The sequence below is a fragment of the Cetorhinus maximus genome, chromosome 10, assembly GCF_964194155.1.
Source record: "Cetorhinus maximus chromosome 10, sCetMax3.hap1.1, whole genome shotgun sequence".
NCBI classification, from domain to species: domain Eukaryota; kingdom Metazoa; phylum Chordata; class Chondrichthyes; order Lamniformes; family Cetorhinidae; genus Cetorhinus; species Cetorhinus maximus.
Window position 1 is genome coordinate 118,427,537 of NC_135888.1, and position 19,530 is coordinate 118,447,066.

The following is a 19,530-nucleotide window of genomic DNA, read 5'->3' on the forward strand; positions in this document are numbered from 1 at the left end:
TGTAGTGAAAAATCATACAAAGGTATTGTGTTTGCCCCTCACAGCAAGAAATATTTATTAGATAATTGAAAAACATGAAATTATACACCCTCTCTATATTTCTCAATTTTCTGTACATCTATAACAGTATTGTTTTTCTACCTCCTCTCCTAAAACTGCTATTCATACAGCATTATAAATTTTTAAGCAAACACATCACAATTCAATCTCAAATGTTTCATCTACTCAATATTTCTGAAAGTAACAGACAATTCCACATTTAAATCTAGTTTAAAACTAAGCTCATTAAGAGATTCTCCAGTTACACTACGGAGGCTATCACATCCACATAAAACATGAGGTAATAATTGATAAAAGGGAAAAAAAACAAATGTTGGAAGTTGAAAATAAAAACAAACCGAAATCACGTTTGGATTCTGATAAAAGTCATAAACTCAGATATTAACTTTTTTTTAAACAGTAGCTGGACTTTTGCTTTTCTTCAGATAAATAACTGAATTAATTTCCAATGGGAGGTAACAGCAATAATAAAATAAGTGTTTTCAAAATGTACTAGTCAATTTCCCATAGCTTTGCACCAGGGGAGCAAAGACCATGGGCACCATTCAGGCCCAAAAGAGACTAAGGCATTAAGCCTTTCAGCCCCTTCTTTGACTGACTTTCTAATTAATATTCCAGTCCGTTTACTGATCTGCACTTTTTTCCACAGAATGATTATTGTGTACTTTTCTCCCCCCCAACATGGTACCCAAGTTTATGTTTCTAATTTTTACTTTAGGTGGCCATAACACACAATATGATATGCAAAGTGCTAAATCTCATTAGATTCTTGGTTTAAACCTTTAAGTTCTGTAATATGAATAAGAGCTCCAAAGCTGTAAACTACAAGAATTCTAAGTGATTGTGATGATCAATTTAAGGACTTCATAGACACTGATATTCACAATTTTACGAATAATCAATGTTCTCACCCTAGATTTTGTTGTTGAAATCTCTGCTTTGAGAATGTCGGGGTCATACTTAGTGCTAGATGAAGAGCCTGAGAACACTGAAAAACAACCACAAAAATATTCAAACATGAACATTTTGGCTCTTAGAAGCACCATGCACGAACAGATAAAAATATAGAATAATATGAACTCTCTATAATACATTAAGTTTAAGGTTGTATAAATTGGCAATCACAGCTCCTTTAGAAAAGCAAGGACAACATTCTTTCCATACTGTACAACTAAAATCTATCAATTTCTTGTTTTAAACCACAATATCATTCTGGTAATTGTGTATTTAAAAATATAGTCAGTTCTCTGTTATAGACTAAGTTCCAGAGTGGAAATTCAAATAACTTGCAAACTCATCAAAAATGGGGAATTACATTAACTAGAACCGAGGAACTCATTAACCAAAAGGGGAAAAATCATTAACCAAAGTCAGGAATTTGCTGCAAAGACTAAGAGCAGAATTTTAACTGCCAAGGAAGCATGCGTTATGATATGGGCGAGGATGCTAAATGGCCAAAAATCTTGGTTTATCATAGGCCCAGCATGATCATAGTCACTTCCGGCTGTCAGCATTTGGAGGCATCTGAAATGCAAGAGCATAAGAAATAGGAACAGGAGCCCATCGAGTCTGCTCTGCCATTCAATATGATAATGGGTGATCTTGGGCTTCAACTCTATTTTCCCACCTGCTCCCCATATCCTTTAATTCCCTGACAGATCAAAAATCTGTCTATCCCAGCCTTAAATATATTCAACAATGGAGCAACCATAACCCTCTCTGGAGTAGAGAGTCCCAAAGATTCACAACCCTTCAACTGAAGAAATTTCTCCCCACCTTAGTCCTAAATGATCAGCCCCTAATCCCGAGACTGTGCCCCCACATTTTAGACTCCCCAACCAGTGGAAACAACCTCTCAGTGTCAACCCTATCAAGCCCCTATAAAGAAGATTCATGTGGAGCTGTCGGATCCATAATTTAAATATGTAAAGTGCCAATTAATTCTGCCTTTAACCCAGCATTCTGGTTTTAACAATCAGTGCACCATTTTCAGAGCTATGTGGCATTTGCTAGGGTCAATAAGGCGAAAGTACAGCAGGCAGTCATTGATCAATGAAACTGACAGGCTGGAAAACGTTTTAAGAGTAAAACTGGAAAGCTCCTTCCCTGCCTATATGAAAGGTTTGTGCTCACAGGACCTTTTCCTGAGACTGTGCTCTTACAGCTTTATTGGTTTTGGAAGTCATTTTGTCTATCTTGAATTTGAACCACTTTGATCGGCAGTTCCATGCTGTCAGCCTTCACTACAGCATGGGGGCAGCCATTTCACGGACCTGAGATGAGCAACAAGAGAAACAGAACCACCAACATCAACAGCAGCAGTAGGACCAACACCCAACGCCAACAGCACCAGCAGAAACAACAACAGCAGCTGCCAGCTCTGGAGCCACATGCCACTCAGGCTTTCACGGCAGGTATTCGCAGACACCTGCAGACTCCTGAAACAAGACATCTTTCCAAGAGGGCCAGGTGAACATACATCGCCAATGGCCATCAAGGTACCAGTCTGAATTCCTTCACCTCTGGCTCCTTCCAGGAATCTGCTGGTGATGCCTGTAGGATTTCATAATCTGTTGCCCACAAGTCTATCTCTAATGGGTCCAATGCCATGTCTGTTAAGGCCATCATTTACATCCACTTTAATACCGATGAGGCCAGTTAGACCCAGAGGGCTCCCACATTTGCTGCAGTGACTGGATTCACACAACTGCACACACGTGACAATCAAGATGCCCTTATATTATCCTGTAGTATTGATTCAGCTAGTTACTGAATATGAAATAATATGTGATGCTCTCTCTATCAGCATGTTTGCATGACTTTTCAGGAGTATTTATCAATTGGAAGGTCCACTCCATCAATGTTCAGTTGGTTTGTTACCAATGGAAGGTTTACATGCATGCCTGTGAAAGATATCCTAGAAGCTGTCATGATTCCTTCATTCTGCGACTGTCACATCTCTCACTAATCTTTGTACCTCTGAACAGAGCCAGCAGGTGGCTCCTTAGAGAGAAGCACTACCCTTTGAGGACCTGGCTGATAGGACCTGTGAGGAGCCCTATCATTAAAGTAGAGGAAAGGTACAACAAGAGCCACATGAATACAAGGGCACCCATTGTGCAAACCACTGGGCTACTCAAAATGCGATTCAGGTGCCTGTACAGATCTGGGGGCTCTTTTCATATCCACCAGCAAGTGCGTCAAGAAAAGTAGTTATTTGCTGTGCCTTGCACAACATTGCACTGCAGGAGAAGGAAGATGATGACTGCTCTGCATTCTCGGATAACAGGAGAAGCCTAATATGGCCAGGGTGCCTCCATCCACTCATCTAACTGCCAGAGAAGCCCAAGATGGGTTCATACAGACACATTTCAGATAACTCAAGTGCATGAAGCCACATGGCACACGCCAACCCACATCTGCATCCCCACGATCCCCTCGACACAGCCCCCCCCAACCATAACATAGATAATGCCTACAGTCAGAAATCTCTCCATTACATACCTTTGCTCATCTTCCACTCTGGTTATACTATTCTCCTGAATGCACATGTCCATTTGAGATTCAGGAAGCAGCAATGAATATGGAAGGACAATGGAAACTTCAAATAAAGTGTTTGATTCATTGAAATATTCATGTACATGATGACAATGACATTAACATTGTCATAAACACCTTAGAGAATCCTCTTGCAAAACAAGTAGTTGCACAACTTTTCTGCTTTCTATTACAGGCACCACATGGTTCTACCCCTGTGGCATGCAGGATGTTCGTTTCCCCGCTCTGGCAGATGAGAGGCCCTTGGCGGTCAGCCTCTCAGTTCTGGAGCCCGTGAGGGCCCCACCAGCCCCTATGCAAGGACAGACTCGGTCATCGGCAGGATGCAGCATGTGGGACTCTTGTTGGGAGGGCAGGGGTGAAAGGGGGTGGTGGCTACTCTTTCCATGGAGGTGAACACCAGTGCTAATACCAGAAACTTCATGGTACTCATGGCAGAGATCGAATCGTCCAATCTCTCTCCAGTGCACAGTGCTTCTGGAAATGCTAACATAACCTCACATATTTTCTGTTGCTAGTCCAGATGTGTCCTCTTAGTACATAACCCGAGTTTCAGCAACTACATCTAACTGAACAAGGCTTGGAAAGTCCTGCAAACCTCCAACAGGGATTCTCCACTGTTTTCCCTGTCTCAAGCTCCAGCTCCTGCTCATTGTGAGGTGTACTGCACCATATTTCAACCTAGTTGGAGGCACCAACTGAGGTGTGTGCATCTGATGGTGGAGGGTGTGAATGAGTCCTCTAAGAGTACTTCTTCGGGGTGTGTGTCCTCCTCCGAGGACTTCTGGACTTCCACCGACTCCAGCATCCCCCTGAAGGACCTGTGGCACTTGAAAGGCATGAATTAGAACTAACATGGGGAAAGGGTTCAAAACCAACATTTCAGTTGGTGAATGGTTGTTAGGTGCCAAATGGCAGGGCAAGATCCAAGTCTGTCACCAGGTATGTATGTGAGAGACCACCCCCAGCCCTTCATCGCCAATGACCATCAACTGTCACCCTGCCAAGCTCAAAGACCTCTACCTCTGCAACTGTCAGGGTGGCTACAACTTGTAGGCCACTCCGTTTCTCTGCCTCTCCCTAGAGTTGAGCACTTTCTTCTCTTGCAAGGAGAGAAAAACAGAGATTTATACATATGAGAAATAGAATGATTAGATAGAAGGACAACATTTGTAAAGGCTATGGGATGGGGGTGAAATGGCACTGAGATGAGGACGAGGGTAAGTGTGAGTGTCAGCTGCTCAGACAGGAATATGAGAGAGAGAGAGAACGAGGGAGGAATGAGAAGAGCTACACAGCTTGATGGTCTGACGAGTGCTGCACAGGAAAATGTTGGGGAAGTTAGAATGTGACAGTTAGAGGTTGACACCTGAACGAGTTATGCCACTCACCTTTCCTGCCATTATGATATCTTTGAACCTCTTGCAGCATTGAACCAAATTTTACAGACCACACTCATGCTTCCGCAACTTCCAGCTACACCTGCTCGTTCTGAAAGGCTAGGGGCTTCCTCCTGTCTGCCGGAACAGCACTTCTCTGCAAATCCTCAAAGCCTCCAAAATCACCCCCACGGAAGAGGCAGAGAACCGGAGGGAAGCTTTCCCACATCTACTTCCAATCTTTTCCTTCCTGATCCTACAAAAATCAATGTAGGATGCAACCATTCTGACCTCTGCCGAGGTCCTTTTAAATAGAAAATGCAATTGACAAATGCAAGTTGTCATCCCGCTGAAACTCTGTAATCAGTCAGGAAACTTTAAGGTGGGACAGGACGCTAATGCTGTGGCTGAGTTAAACAGCCAAGGCAAAGCCCACTGCTTCAAGGAACGGGTTCCCATTTGGCCACCAGCCCCCATTATTGAAAGCAGGTTTCTGAGGGCAGGATTTTCTGGCCCCACCCGCCACCGGGATCATCCTATCCCAACAAAAGTCAATGGACTTTCTGCTGAGCTGCCGAATCTCCCGCGGCAGGTCCGGCTATGACAGTGCCAGAAAATCCAGGCCAAAGAGCAGGAAAACCTGCACCTTAAGCTTTATCTTAGATATTATACATTAGGATAAGTGGATGAAATTCTCTATTAATAGAACATTCCATTCAAAAATCAATAAAAGCTTCTCTAAGCAGAAGGCAATGGTTTATCAGTACTCACAGCTGGTCTGGGAACTAGACTTATCCTTCCAGACATCATTTAGCTGCCTGTATTCATGTTGGGCCAATTCCAATCTCTGTTGCTTTACTTGGTAAATTTCCTTCTGTGCAGTTAGGGCATCTTGTGCTACAACTAGATAGTCTTTCAACATGCGCTCCTGTTCTCTTCGCCACTGAGCCCGAGGATCCTCTACTTGTGTTGTCTCTGAAAGATAATAAACCATGAAATTCTATTTATATCTGTTTTTAAAAATTAAAGTGAAGATGCTAAAAGTCTTCAAGTGGTGTAACAGCAGCTTGATTATGCCACAATCTGATTGTGGTATTTGCTGAATTAAGACAATAAAATTTACAATTAATGTTTCACCAAAAATTACAGAATAATGGAGTTTGGTTTGCAGATTCCAATTGATCAAGCACTTACAGGTGAAGCAATATAATTCTATAATTGGAATGCTTACGTGTATTGTGATCAATGTAATAAATTCCAACTTGTGCATCAAATGCTTCTTCCCAACCCAAAGGCAATTCATCTCCTACACAATCACCAAAGGAGAGGGGTTTGGTCCATCTACAGAACAAACAGAAAAAATGTCAGCTTCCTAGTTTTGGCCAATGGTTAATTAATGCTGCATATCACAGTAGCCTGTTGCAGAAATCGGTTTCTGTGCAGTTTAGGTAATGCCATACATTACCTAGAAAAGCCAAGGGACTAGTTAATGGATAATAATATATATTTATATGGCATGAATCATATAGAAAAATATGCTTCACATAGTATTCATCACATGTATTTAAAAGCTTGGCCAAAGAATGGTCACAGAGAGGGAAATGTAAAGCTTTAGTCAGAGAATTCCACAGCATTGAGCCTAGGCTGTTGAAGGCAAAGTCATACCACAAACATTGGATAAAAGGGAGGAGCTCGACAAGAGGTCACACGTCCAAGGAATAGCGAGTTCAGGTGAAAATAGCCTTTAAGGTTAAGAAATGTTGTAGAAATAAGGAAGGGCAAAGCAATGAAGGGATTTAACCAAGAGAGGAATTTTAAGTTAGGTGTTGGGGGACCAGGAGCTAATATAGGTCAGCAAGAACATAGGTGATAAGTGGCTATGTATTGGTGCAAAATAGGATATGGGAAGCAGAGTTTCACATGGATTGGGTATAGGATAAGCAGTAAAACATTGGAATATGTCATGACAAGATATTAATGTATATAATGTTATTGGGAATTATTTTAAATTGGACTTGTAGTAGGGTCTTTGTCTGTGGGTTTGTGTGTGTGTGTTTGTATTTTAATTGGATTAAAGCCAGCTAGTCTGGGTGATTTGATGTATAGTAGTTTTGAGATGTAAACAGTAAGGTAGAGTGTACATATGCATTTTGATGAATAAAACATGCAAAGACTGGGGGTGAAATCTTGCACCCAGCTAGGAGAGGCCAAGCAATATGTTTATATTACTAATAAAATTGGGACAATGAAAGGTGCTTTATTGTTAGAAGGAGGTGGAGTTCAAAGGGCCTGGTGATACAATGAGAATTTACATTTAAAGGGAAAGTTAGGTATAACCTGAGAGGAGTTTGTGCGTGTAGGTCAGAGGCATGGAAGATCTAAGCTTGTAAGCCTACCACTGGTGTCTGCAAAGGAACAAATTGAAAGGAACTTCATTTTGAATTCGTAAGATAAAATGTGATTTGCCTGGTGTCTGTTTAAAATTTAGGTTATTGTTGCCTTGGGGAAGATTACCTGGGAGTGATTAATTTGGGGATTTGTTTAATAGTTATTATGTTAATAATTTGTAGACGTGTGTATGTGTTTAAATTTGTTGCTAAATTAATAAATATTTAATTTTATTTATATAAAAAACCTCTGGAGGTGGTTTCATTTCTGAATTCAGAGAATCCAGCATCTCAAACATACCAATTGAAAAAAAATAGGTTATGACAATTTTTTAAAGTTTCCCTCGGGGATTTTAAATAACTCAGCCTTTACTAATTGCTGTGTCATAACAATTGGGGGCTCTTGGCAAGGTAAAATTTGTAATTCCTTGATTGGTTTGGAATTGATGAATCTTAAGGTTAAGCGTACGAAAAGCACTTTGAATTCAGGAGTTGGTGAGGTGTTTTAGAAGTGGTGAGACTGCAAGATGGCTTTGGCAATTGCTAAGACTTGTCTGGGAGTAGAAGATATAACTCTGATTGGGTTTCAAAAAATAACCAAGAGCAAGTTAACAGAGTTGGCAGGTAAGTTAAAATTGGGGTTACCTGCAAGGACAAGGAAATCAGATATAATTAAAAGTATAGCACAGCATCTACAGTTGGAAGTGATACCTGACACTCATGAGTCACAGCTATAGGTAAGGAGACTTCAATTTGAAATGAAGAAGCTTGAATTTGAACAAGCAAAGGAACTGAAAAAACTTGAATTAGATGCAAAGGGAAGAGAAATGACATGTAAAAGGGAGCAAACAGAAAGACAGGAGAAAGAAAGGAACTGGAACTGGAATTTCATGAACGAGAGAAAGAGCATACCAGCTTAAAAGGCTGGAAGTTGAGATCTCAGATTCTGAGGAGAGTTCGGATGACGAAGAAACCTTTTAACCTAAAACCCAGTGGGAAGATGCTTAAATTTGTACAAGCTCATCCCAGGTTTCAGGAAAAATATGTTGAAGCATTTTTTATTTTATTTGAGTAGCTAAACAGATGAAATGATCACAGGAGTACTGGGCACTATTATTACAGTCTAAGTTGCTGGGTAGAGCGCATGAGGTATATGCTTCGTTGTCTGAAGAGGTATAGGTGAATTATGATGTGGTAAAAAAGGCTAGTTTGAGCGCATATGAGTTGGCTCCTGAAGTATACAGGCAGAAATTTGGGAATATGAGAAAACAGCCTGGGCAAACTTATGTTGAGTTTGAGAGAGTAAAAAATAATTGTGACCGGTGGATTCGAGCATTAACAGAGACAACATATGAAGCTCTTAGGGAAGTAATTCTTTTGGAAGAAGTTCAATCCCTTCGGTAGTGAGAACTCATTTGGAGGAACAGAGGGTTCAAACTGTAAGGCAAGCAGCAGAGATAGCTGACGATTATGAGTTAATTCATGGAGTTAAACCTTCTTTTCGTCATCCTTTCAAATCAGAAAAGGATAGAAAGTGCGAAGGTGAAAGAAAGGTAGGTAGTCAGGGAAGCGAAGGAGTGGCTAGGAATTCCCAGGAAGTTTTTTTTCCAGAATAAAAAGGAAGGTGTCGAGGGTAGGAGTGATATTCAAAAATTGAGGTGTTTTCATTGTAATGAAGTGGGGCACACAAAGTCAGTGTATTGGAAGCTACAGGAAAAATTTGTTGGAATTACTGGGGTACAGAAAAATTTTGGAAGACAAAAGTACTGTGGGTTCTGAGGTTTGTGTACAGGTAAAACAGAGAGAATCAGTGATAGGTAAAGAAATGTTCGCAGTTTACCCAAGATAATTCTGAGAAGCAGGTTGCAGAAATGCTTAAAGACTTTGTGTGTGAAGGGAAAGTCTTTCCATGTTACAGGGTGGAGTAAGTAAAGATCTTAAAATTTTGAGAGACACATAGGGGCTAGTCAATCTTTAATATTGTTCAGAGGGAGTAATCCAAGAGCAGGTGATAATAAGGGGTTCATTGAGATGCTAAATCTATTCTGTTGTGGAAGGTAACTTGAAAGAGCATATGGAGGATAGGTGAAGTTGTTGTTGAAAAATTGTGGAAAAATTGCCCATTGCAGGGGTTCAATTTATTCTGGGTAATGATATAGCTGGATCACAAATATGGGTGATGCCTATGGTAGTTGAGCAGCCTGTAGAAATGTTTTCAACAGAGGTGTTACAGAAGGACTTATCCTGGATTGTTTCTTGATTGTGTGATAATGAGATCAAAAGCTCATCGGGAAGAACAAGATAAACAAGAAGGGCAGGCAGTTCAAAGGCTAGAAGGTGTCGAAATCCAATTAGTTGGCACTGTATTTGATAATATTGTTCAGGAGGAGAGACTACAATTCAGCTGAAGTGTTTAACTCAAGGAGTTACAGAAAACTGGTTTGCAATTAAAGCAGTTATATCAGAAAGCTTATTCAGAAACAGAAGCAAAATATATTCCAGTATGTTATTACCTTAAGGGAGATATTTTAATGAGAAGGTGGAGGCTGGATCATGTCTCAGCATTTGAAAACTGGAGGGAAGGTGTATCAGATTGTTATCCCATTAGGGTATCGAAATGAGATTCTGAGGATTGCTCATGAAATTCTAATGGGGGGACATTTAGGAATTAGGAAAACATAGAAAAATTTACAAAGGTTTTTTTTTTGGCCAGGATTACATAGGGATGTAGTGAAATTCTGAACCTGTCATACATGTCAAGTAACAAGGAAAATACAAGCAGTGATTAAGCAGGTGCCTTTAATCTCAATGCCAGCATTTGAAGAGCCTTTTACTAGGGTCATGGTTGATTGTGTTGTTAGTCACAATAAGAGGTTGTGGTGGAAGAATTAATCCAGGCTGGTCTTTTGGTTCAAACTGGTTTATTTTCAAGACAACTCCTCAGTGCTACTGACTTCTAAGTAGCTTCCACACAGAGTGTTCCAGCTGTATCTTATATCATTATAAGATAAGACACCCCTCTTCCAATAGGTTTAATAATTTCTTAGAGCAGGCACTTCTTTTTGTAAAACAGTTGGATAGTTGGTGACTTGTGTCAACCAATTGTATTTTAGAGATCTCTCTAACATTTCTTTTATGCTGGCTAGGTCTATTCTTCGACTGTTTTCAACGATACTTTTCATGGAATGAACGTTGTCCCAAAGAGACCGGTTATCAACATAACATTCTATGGGCAAACCTTTCTCACACTGCCCCTTATACAATATTTCTGTCAGTATATTGGATAAGTAAACCCCCATATCTAATGTTTCTACCAAGGCCAGAGTTTCAGCAGCTCAGGTGCTTTTCACTACCCTTTTTATTTTCTTGGCCTCCCAAGCCAGTGGGCAACATTTATCATTCTTTCCCACCAAGAATATGATAAACTCTGTTATGCCAGAATACCCATCTGGAAGACTAGCATGTGAAGCATCACTAAAAACGACCAAGCTCATATCTTCCGGATCACCCAAGGCTGGAAACTTGAGCACACGTCTCTCAGAATTTAATTTTTTAAGTGTTTTATTTGCTCTCAGAACTTGCTCAACTGTAGCATGTTTCATCATGGTACTCAGCTCCAACACATCATAACTAGCGTCAGGGCTAGTCTGAGTGCACAACCAGTTCAACTGCCCAATCAAATTTCTCAACTGTTCCGTTTCTTCCTTGGTAGCAGGATCCTCTTTTTGTGAGGATCTAACCCAAGTTATTGGGGTATGATTAACATTTTCTAGATAAGGTTGTTGATTCAATGTCACTCCTAACTTGCTATGCTTAATGTCTAAACCCATGTATTTAAAGGCCCTTGAAGCCTGACTTCCGACCTTGAGTTACTTCTTTATCTTCTCAATTACCCATTGTTCAAATTCTACAAAACCTCCCCACAGGAAATCATTTTCATGCATGATAAAGATTCCAGCTAGTTTCTCCTTGTGGTATCAGCAGAACATCGCAGGGTCTGCCTTTAACTGAATGTAACCTGTTTTCAGCAGGACAGACCTCATGGAAAAATACCATACTCTTGACGCATCATTCAATCCATAACACACTTGTTCAATTTTCATAGCTTTCCTTCTACAGCCCTGGCTTCTTGGGACGGTTTCAAAAACACTTCCCTTTGAAACTTCTCCCCCTCTAAAAACGCAGCCTTTATATCAATCGATTTGCACTCCCAGGAATAGGATGGCAAAATAACTATAAAAATCTTCAAACTCACTTTCCCCACAGTAGATGAGTCCACTCTGACATCCCAATCTCCTAGTCTCTCTCTAAAGCCTCGGGCTACTAATCTCGCTTTGGTCTTATATGTGCCACCTGAGAGAACCTTTTCTGTACATGTCCATCTGTGAGTTAAAGCTGGCTGTCTTTTGTCAGGTATTTCAGAATATACCTCAAATTCCATCCAACTTTCTAATTCTTTCTGTTTGACTTCCTTTATCAGCTTATTTTCCAATTTATTAGCAGCTACTAGAATCTCTCAGTCATAAAGACTTCTGCTCCTGTTGAGATTCCTAGCTTGCTCTCTAGTCCTCGTTCTTGTTAAGTATGGCCTCTACTCACATTCCTCTCCCTTTCTGGACTACTGCTATACGATCTTTCTCCTGTGCGAGCAGAAACCCGTTCGCAAATTTGTGATTTTTTTCTAGGGTCACGACCACTTTCTGGTCCACTGTCAGAACTTATAGACTGCGCTTTCTGGGTTTCCACATCTTTACCTCGGTTTGCCAATCAATAGGTCTTGTCTCCTGTCCTTCATCCTGCACATTTAGCCAATGTTTGTATTTACCAGTGGCCTTTCCTGCTCTCCCTATGATAGTGCCATCCCTCCACACACTGGTCCCTTCTGGCATGTATGTTACTTTTGTTCCTACTTTGGGTAGTTGGCCTTTTGGATAAATAGCGTTATCCTGTACCTCAGTGTTACTTTGTTCATAGTCAGTCAACCCTGTATCTGCCGTCAAAAACAGAATTACCTGGAAAAACTCAGCAGGTCTGGCAGCATCGGCGGAGAAGAAAAGAGTTGACGTTTCGAGTCCTCATGACCCTTCAGCAGAACTGAGTAAAGTTAGGAGAGGGGTGAAATATAAGCTGGTTAAAGGTGAAAACCAGCTTATATTTCACCCCTCTCCTAACTTTACTCAGTTCTGCTGAAGGGTCATGAGGACTCGAAACGTCAACTCTTTTCTTCTCCGCCGATGCTGCCAGACCTGCTGAGTTTTTCCAGGTAATTCTGTTTTTGTTTTGGATTTCCAGCACCCGCAGTAGTTTTTGTTTTTATCTCTGTATCTGCCATCGTCTGCTCCTCATAGTTACTGTTTGTGTGTGTGAAGTGCATGATGCCTCCTCATGTTCTATGTCCTGTTCAGAACCTGTAAAGGTATAGCCAGTACCAATTAACTGCGAAGAATGTACCCTAACAGTTTGATTGCTGTGTTGTACAATTACTACTTGCCCATCACTCCCTATTACATTGCCAGGTCCTTTCCACTCTTTCTGGCCTTCCCTTTTATAATATATCATGTCTCCTTGTCTAAACTGCATTTCCGATGGTCTTATGTGGTGCCGTAGGGCCCACCGAATTTTCTCCGAAGCCTCAGCTTTAATGAAAGCTTTTCTGCTCGCATGCAAAGCGTTCAGGTGAGCAGAAAAGGTGGAGCTAATGCTAGTCCCTTCTAGAGCAGGGGGAGCATCTGACAACACCATAGGTAACTTCGGATTTCTTCCATACATCAACTGGTAGGGACTGTACCCCCCAACCATTTGCAGAGAGTTCTTTGAGTGCACTGCCCATGCTAGCAACGTTTGCAATTTACAATCTGGTTGATCAGCTAATATTTTATGCAACATGTCATCTATTAAGCACATGGTTTCTTTCACAAAGACCATGACCAAACGGGCTCTCAGCTGCAGTGTGCATAACTATGTTTAAATTTTTGCACATATCTCAAAATTCCTCATTGGCGAATTCCCCACCATTATCTGTGAGGAACTTTGCAGGTGTTCCTAATCCTGTTCCTACCCATTTCTCCATGACTGTATCGACAATGGTACTTTTGTCTTTACTATGTATCACAGTGGATAGGCTAAATCTGGTTCCCATATGTATGTAGTGTAGCAAAAAAATATCCCTAGCTTTGTCCCAAACTTTCAAGTCCATGCCACTGCATCGTTAAACTCCCTGGCTAGTAGCAAGCTCACAACAGGGTGTGGTGGCATGGTCTTGCGATATTTAAGGCAAATTTCCCACTGAGCAGCGATTTGTTCAATAAGGTCATCATATCCTTTATCGACCACTCCCGCATCTCAGAGTAGAGTCTTCAGTTTCTGTGGCCCCAGATGTGCAAACTGTCTATGTAATTTTCAAATGATCTTACTTTTGTCCACCAAATTCTTAGTCTCAGCAGTTAACAAAACTTCATGAACTTTCTGATGAGAATTCTCTGGCTTCCTTAGTGGCAAGCAGTAATTGCTTGACCAAGTAAAATGTAGATCCACATTTTTTCCAAACATGACTGCTCTATCATTCTTCATATCTAAAGTCATCTGAGCCTTTTTCATTGCAGAGCGACTCAACAATATGGGTATTGTTCACTAGAAACCACATCAGTACTGATAAACAGATTGATCCCTGCTATCTTACAAGGGAGGACCATCCATTTGGAGGATGTTAATGTGTTGTCATCTCCAAACCTGAAGCAGGTAGAGCATTTGTACTCCGTGACCTTCCGTCAGTCTGCCTCATCGAGAGATTCCAGATAGCAGTCAAGCCAGTCCTTGCCACACACTGTAGAAGTGCAACCACTGTCCAGAACAGTTGAAGGAATCTACCATCAGGATACCCATCACTGGATTCAGACTCTCAGCAATCAATACAATTCCATTATGGCAGTCACCATCATCATTTTCAGTTTCAGATGAATCCATCTCATGGGTCACTTCAAAAACGTGATTCCTTCGTTGTAGGAAGTTCATCACATAATGAGACTGGGAATCACACCGATTAACTATTCCCCATGCACTGTTTGGGTTTAAACGGCTACGGTCACTGTCCCAGGCACACTTTTTGTCCTGACTTTCAAACAGGCTAGGATTATGACCATTTTCAGACCTCGTCATTAATCCCACCTTTGTCTTGGAATCTTCGCCTAATATTTGGTCGACCTTGAAATTTGGCCACCATTGAATCCTCTATCCTTTGTTTCACAGCATAGTTGTTCGCATTTGCTAAGAAAATGGCAGGAAACGATTGTTTCCCCAGAATTTTTTTTAGGGCAGCAGCCATTTGATCTAGGAGAGATTCTTACCCCCGGAACTGAACTCTTGTTAGTACTAAAGGACTAGGAAATGTGAGCACAGTCCAATAATTTAAATGCCAATACCGATTCTAGAATTTCAAATTCAAATCTCTGTAGTCTCCTGTATCATTTATTAAAATCCATAATATATTCTTCCATGGACTGATCATCTGATTTCCTAAACCTATCAAAGATCATCCAAGCTTCTTTGGCTTCCAATGACTCATCCTTTTTGAACTTATCCAAAAATTATAACAGAAGGTTCAATCCCTCTTCATGATCCAAATCATCCGCTTTCCACTCTGAAAATACTTTACTCCTTTTCTTACTTTCGGCTGGTAATGACAACGCCAAAGCTATAACTTGCTTCTTCCGGGGTACAGCAGTAACCCAGGTCCACATTTCAACTTCAGCCTTCCATTGCTGATAAGGTTCAGAGTCAGAAAAAATTGATGGATAGTCAAAGCTTGCAATTTTGCACCGTCCTTCCGCCATCCCGTAACTTAAATTGTCAGCAACAATTCACTTCTTTTCCCTCAGAGGATTGAGACAAAAACTTCATATATAGCAATCAATCAGTAAAGCTTAAAGTCCATCCTCTGCTCCCATGTTAGTCACAATAAAAAGAGATTGTGGTGGAAGAATTAATCCAGGCTGGTCTTTTGGTTCAAACTGGTTTATTTTCAAGACAGACTACAAGTCTGTCGGTGCAAACTGGAAGGGCCGAAGGGCCTCTTCTGCGCTGTATGCTTCTGTGATTCTGAACTCCTCAGTGCTACTGACTTCCAAGTAGCTTCCACACAAAGTGTTCCAGCTGTATCTTTTTATTCTATTTAGATGGGATAATCACTGCCCATCACTTGTTTAACTAGCAATTGTCTTTAACAAGGTGATTACCATACAGTGTGATTATTTATATGTTGACAGTGTCGGACCCTTCCCTAAGACTAAAAGCGGAAATCAGTATTTACTGACAATAATGTATGTGTCTACCAGCTTTCCTAAAGTGATACCTTTAAGAAATATTACAACTAAGAAGATTGTGGAGGAGTTAATTAAATTTTTAACAAGATATGGTTTACCTAAGAAAATACAATCAGATCAGGGTTCAAATTTCATGTCACAGCTGTTTAAGGAAATAATGAATAGTTTGGGGATAAAACAGTTTAAGTCAACAGCTTATCATTTGGAGTTGCAAGGAGGTTTGGAAAGGTGGCATTAAACTTTAAAAACTATGATGAGAGCGCACTGTCAGGGTTATCCACAGGATTGGGATAGAGGAATTACATTATTGTTATTTGCTATTAGAGACACTCCTAATGCATTGACTGGTTTTAGCCCTTTTGAACTAGTTTATGGTCATGGGGAAAGGGGACCACTGAAATTAATTCATGAGAAATTGATGGGTCAAAGTTCAGAAACTATTCTCCTGGATTATGTATCAAATTTCAGGGAAAGATTGAACACAGCATTTGAGTTGGCTAGGGAACATTTAAAGATATCACAGCAAGTGATGAAAGTGAAGACAGATAAGATAGCGAAAGCTCGCAGTTTTGTTTCTGGAGAGAAAGTATTAGTTTTGTTACCAGTACTAGGTGATTCATCAGATGCAAGATTTAGTGGGCCTTACAAGATTGAAAAGAGATTGAATGAAGTAAATTATTTAATAAATACTCCAGGTAGAAGAAAGAAGCAGAGGTTCTGTCATCTAAATATACTTAAAAAGTACTTTGACAGGGAAGAGGAACAAAAAGAGGTATTAGTGATGGTGGATGATGTGAAAGAGGTACAAGTGCAGGACTCTGACATTGATTTTCCTCTAATCAAATTGGATAATGAGGAGGTGCTTGAAAATTTAAATGAAATATTGAGTTACCTTCCAAGCAAGTGTCAAAGTGATTTGGAAAAGCTATTGCAGTCACACAAACCTATTTGTGGGAATAAACTGGGAAAGACACATTTAGCTATACATGATGTCTCGGTACAGGTTTTATCTTCAATGAGGCAACATCTTTATAGATTAAATCCAGCAAAGTTATCACAAGTACAAAAAGAAATTGATTTCAAGCTTCAAAATGATATAATTGAATCTCCGAGTCTAGTTGCAGTAACTGGAGTTCACCTATTGTGCTGGTATCAAAACCAGATGGAACACAAAGACTGTGTGTGGACTATCGAAAGGTGAATGTGGTGACAAAAGCAGATTCATATACTATACCACAGTTGGAAGATTGCATTGAGAAAGTGGGACAATCAAAATTTATCACAAAAATAGACTTGCTGAAAGGGCATTGGCAGGTACTGTTATCAGAGACAGCAAAGGAGATATTGGCTTTTGTAATGCCAAATGGACTATATCAGTTTACAATCATGCCATTTGGTACGAAGAATGCCCCTGCAACATTTCAAAGACTGACAAACAAAGTAATTGCAGGTCTAAGCAATTGCGCTGTTTACATTGATGATCTAATAGTTCTAATACATGGGAGGAGCATTTACAGCATCTGGAAGGATTATTTTCCCAATTACAAGCTAATTTGGTAATGAGCTTGGCTAAAAGTGAATTTGCAAAAGCGCAAGTCACATATCTAAGCTATACTATTGGAAACGGTAAGGTGGCTCTGAGAGGTGCGAAAGTCAAGGCTATCATGGACTTCCCAGTGCCTACAACAAAATAAGAAGTTTTGAGATTTCTAGGCATGAGTGGGTTTTACCCACCCAGCCGTGTGGTTGCTCCACTGACTGAACTATTAAAAAAGGACAAGAAGTTCCAGTGAACACTGTAGCGTCAGAGGTCATTCGACAGGTCGAAAACCGTATTAACCACAGCACCAGTGTTGGCAGTATCCAATTATGCCAAGCAATTGAAGTTGGCCATTGATGCAAGAGACATAGGCATTTGGGCTGCACTGTTACAGGAAGGTGACACTGGAATTGAAAAACTGAGAGTATTTTTCACGGAAACTGAACGTACAACAGAGAAGATATTCAACGAACGAAAAAGAGACTTTGGGCAGGATTTTACCGTTGGCGAGCGGGGGCGGGGCCCACTCACCGACGCGTAAAATGACGCGTGGTGACGTCAGGCAGAACTCCCGACGTCACCGCACCCCATTTAAATTTTCAGGAAGGTGGGGGCGCAGCAAAATCAGCTGAGGCCATTGACAGATCAATTAAAGTAATTAGTGGACCTGCCCGTCCAACCTTAAGGTTGGCAGGCAGGCCAGGAGCCCCGGCAGCAACTAGAAAAAACATGAAACCTCTATCACAGGTGGGATGAGGTTCCATGTAGGGGTTTTAAAAATTTTAATAAAGTTTTCTTGGAAATTATGAACATGTCCCATCTCATGTAACATTGTCACATGGGGGGGGCATGTAAGTGAATTTTTTTTTTCTAATTTTAATATTTTTAAAAGTAGAGGCGATCTCCCTGAGGCAGCACTTATCCTCAGGGAGATGAGTGCGCTCTTTCATGCGCATGCGCGAAAGAGCGCACTCTCGATTTTAGGAATTCCCCCCTGCCCTGTGCCGCTTCCCTGCGGACGTCATGCTGGGCGGGCCTTAATTGACCCGCCCACGTGAAATGGTGCTGCGCCTCCGATTGGGGGTGCCGGTCGGAAGCGCGCCTGCACGCGCCCGCCCATCAACTTCCCCCCCCCCCCAATGGGGGGAAAATTACGCCCTTTGAGTTTGGTGTTAGCATTGCAGCATTTTGAAACTTATGTTGCCAACAATTCGTCATAAACAACTGTTTCTGCAGACCACAATCGTTTGAAGTTTTTGGACAAATTTCGAGATAAAAGTGCAAGGTTTTTCAGATGAAGTCTATTATTACAACATTTAGTCTACAGATTACATGTGTTGTTGGTAGAGAGTGTCTGTTTGCAGATGCGTTACCAAGAGTTTGAAGCTTAAAGGAAAATTGGACATTAAAAAAAACCTGGTTACTGAACTGGAGTGATTTCTGTTGATACCAAAGACTTGTGTGTATATATATATAATGTTAATGCATGCATCTGATAGTACAATAAGTATAAGAGATAGCGTGAGATGCGTTATTAAAAAAATGAAGCCATCTTTTAGAATTATGACGGTTCATTTTTCGATAGGGAGGGGTGTCATGACAAGATATTAATGTTATTGGGAATTATTTTAAATTGGACTTGTAGTAGGGTCTTTGTCTGTGGATGTGAGTTGAGTGTTTTAATTGGATTCAAGCCAGCTAGTCTGGGTGATTTGATGTATAGTAGTTTTGAGATGTAAACAGTAAGGTGGAGAGTACATATGCATTTTGTTGAATAAACCATGCAAAGACTGGGGGTGAAATCTTGCACCTAGCTAGGAGAGACCAAGCAATATGTTTATATTACTAATAAAATTGGGGCTATGAAAGGGGCTTTATTGTTAGAAGGAGGTGGAGTTCAAAGGGCATGGTGATTCAATGAGAATTTACATTTAAAGGGAAAACTAGGTATAACCTGAGAGGAGTTTGTGTGCACAGGTCAGAGGCATGGAAGATGTAAGCCTGTAAGCCTGCCACTGTGTCTGCGAAGGAACAAATTGAAAGGAGCCTCATTTTGAATTCATAAGATAAAATGTGGTTTGCCTGGTGTCTGTTTAAAGTCTATGGGTTAATGTTGCCTTGGGGAAGATTACTTGGGAGTGATTTATTTAGGGATTTGTTTAATAGTTATTATGGTAGTAATTTGTAGACGTGTGTATGTGTTTAAATTTGTTGTTAAATTAATACATTTTTAATTTAATTTACATAAAAAAAAACTCTGGAGGCTTGGTGGTTTCATTTCTGAATTC

General features: G+C 40.6%; 1 protein-coding gene across 1 annotated transcript in view; it reads right to left on the reverse strand.

Annotated features, from left to right (window-relative positions):
• wwc1 (WW and C2 domain containing 1) overlaps nt 1-19,530 on the reverse strand; it is a 161,430-nt gene that overhangs the window by 100,181 nt on the left and 41,719 nt on the right. Inside the window, exons 2-4 of the mRNA XM_078551048.1 lie at nt 6,229-6,338; nt 5,769-5,972; nt 972-1,048 (exon numbers count right to left, since the gene is read on the reverse strand). Coding sequence (XP_078407174.1) covers nt 972-1,048; nt 5,769-5,972; nt 6,229-6,338 — 391 coding nt within the window. The remainder of the gene's footprint in view (nt 1-971; nt 1,049-5,768; nt 5,973-6,228; nt 6,339-19,530) is intronic.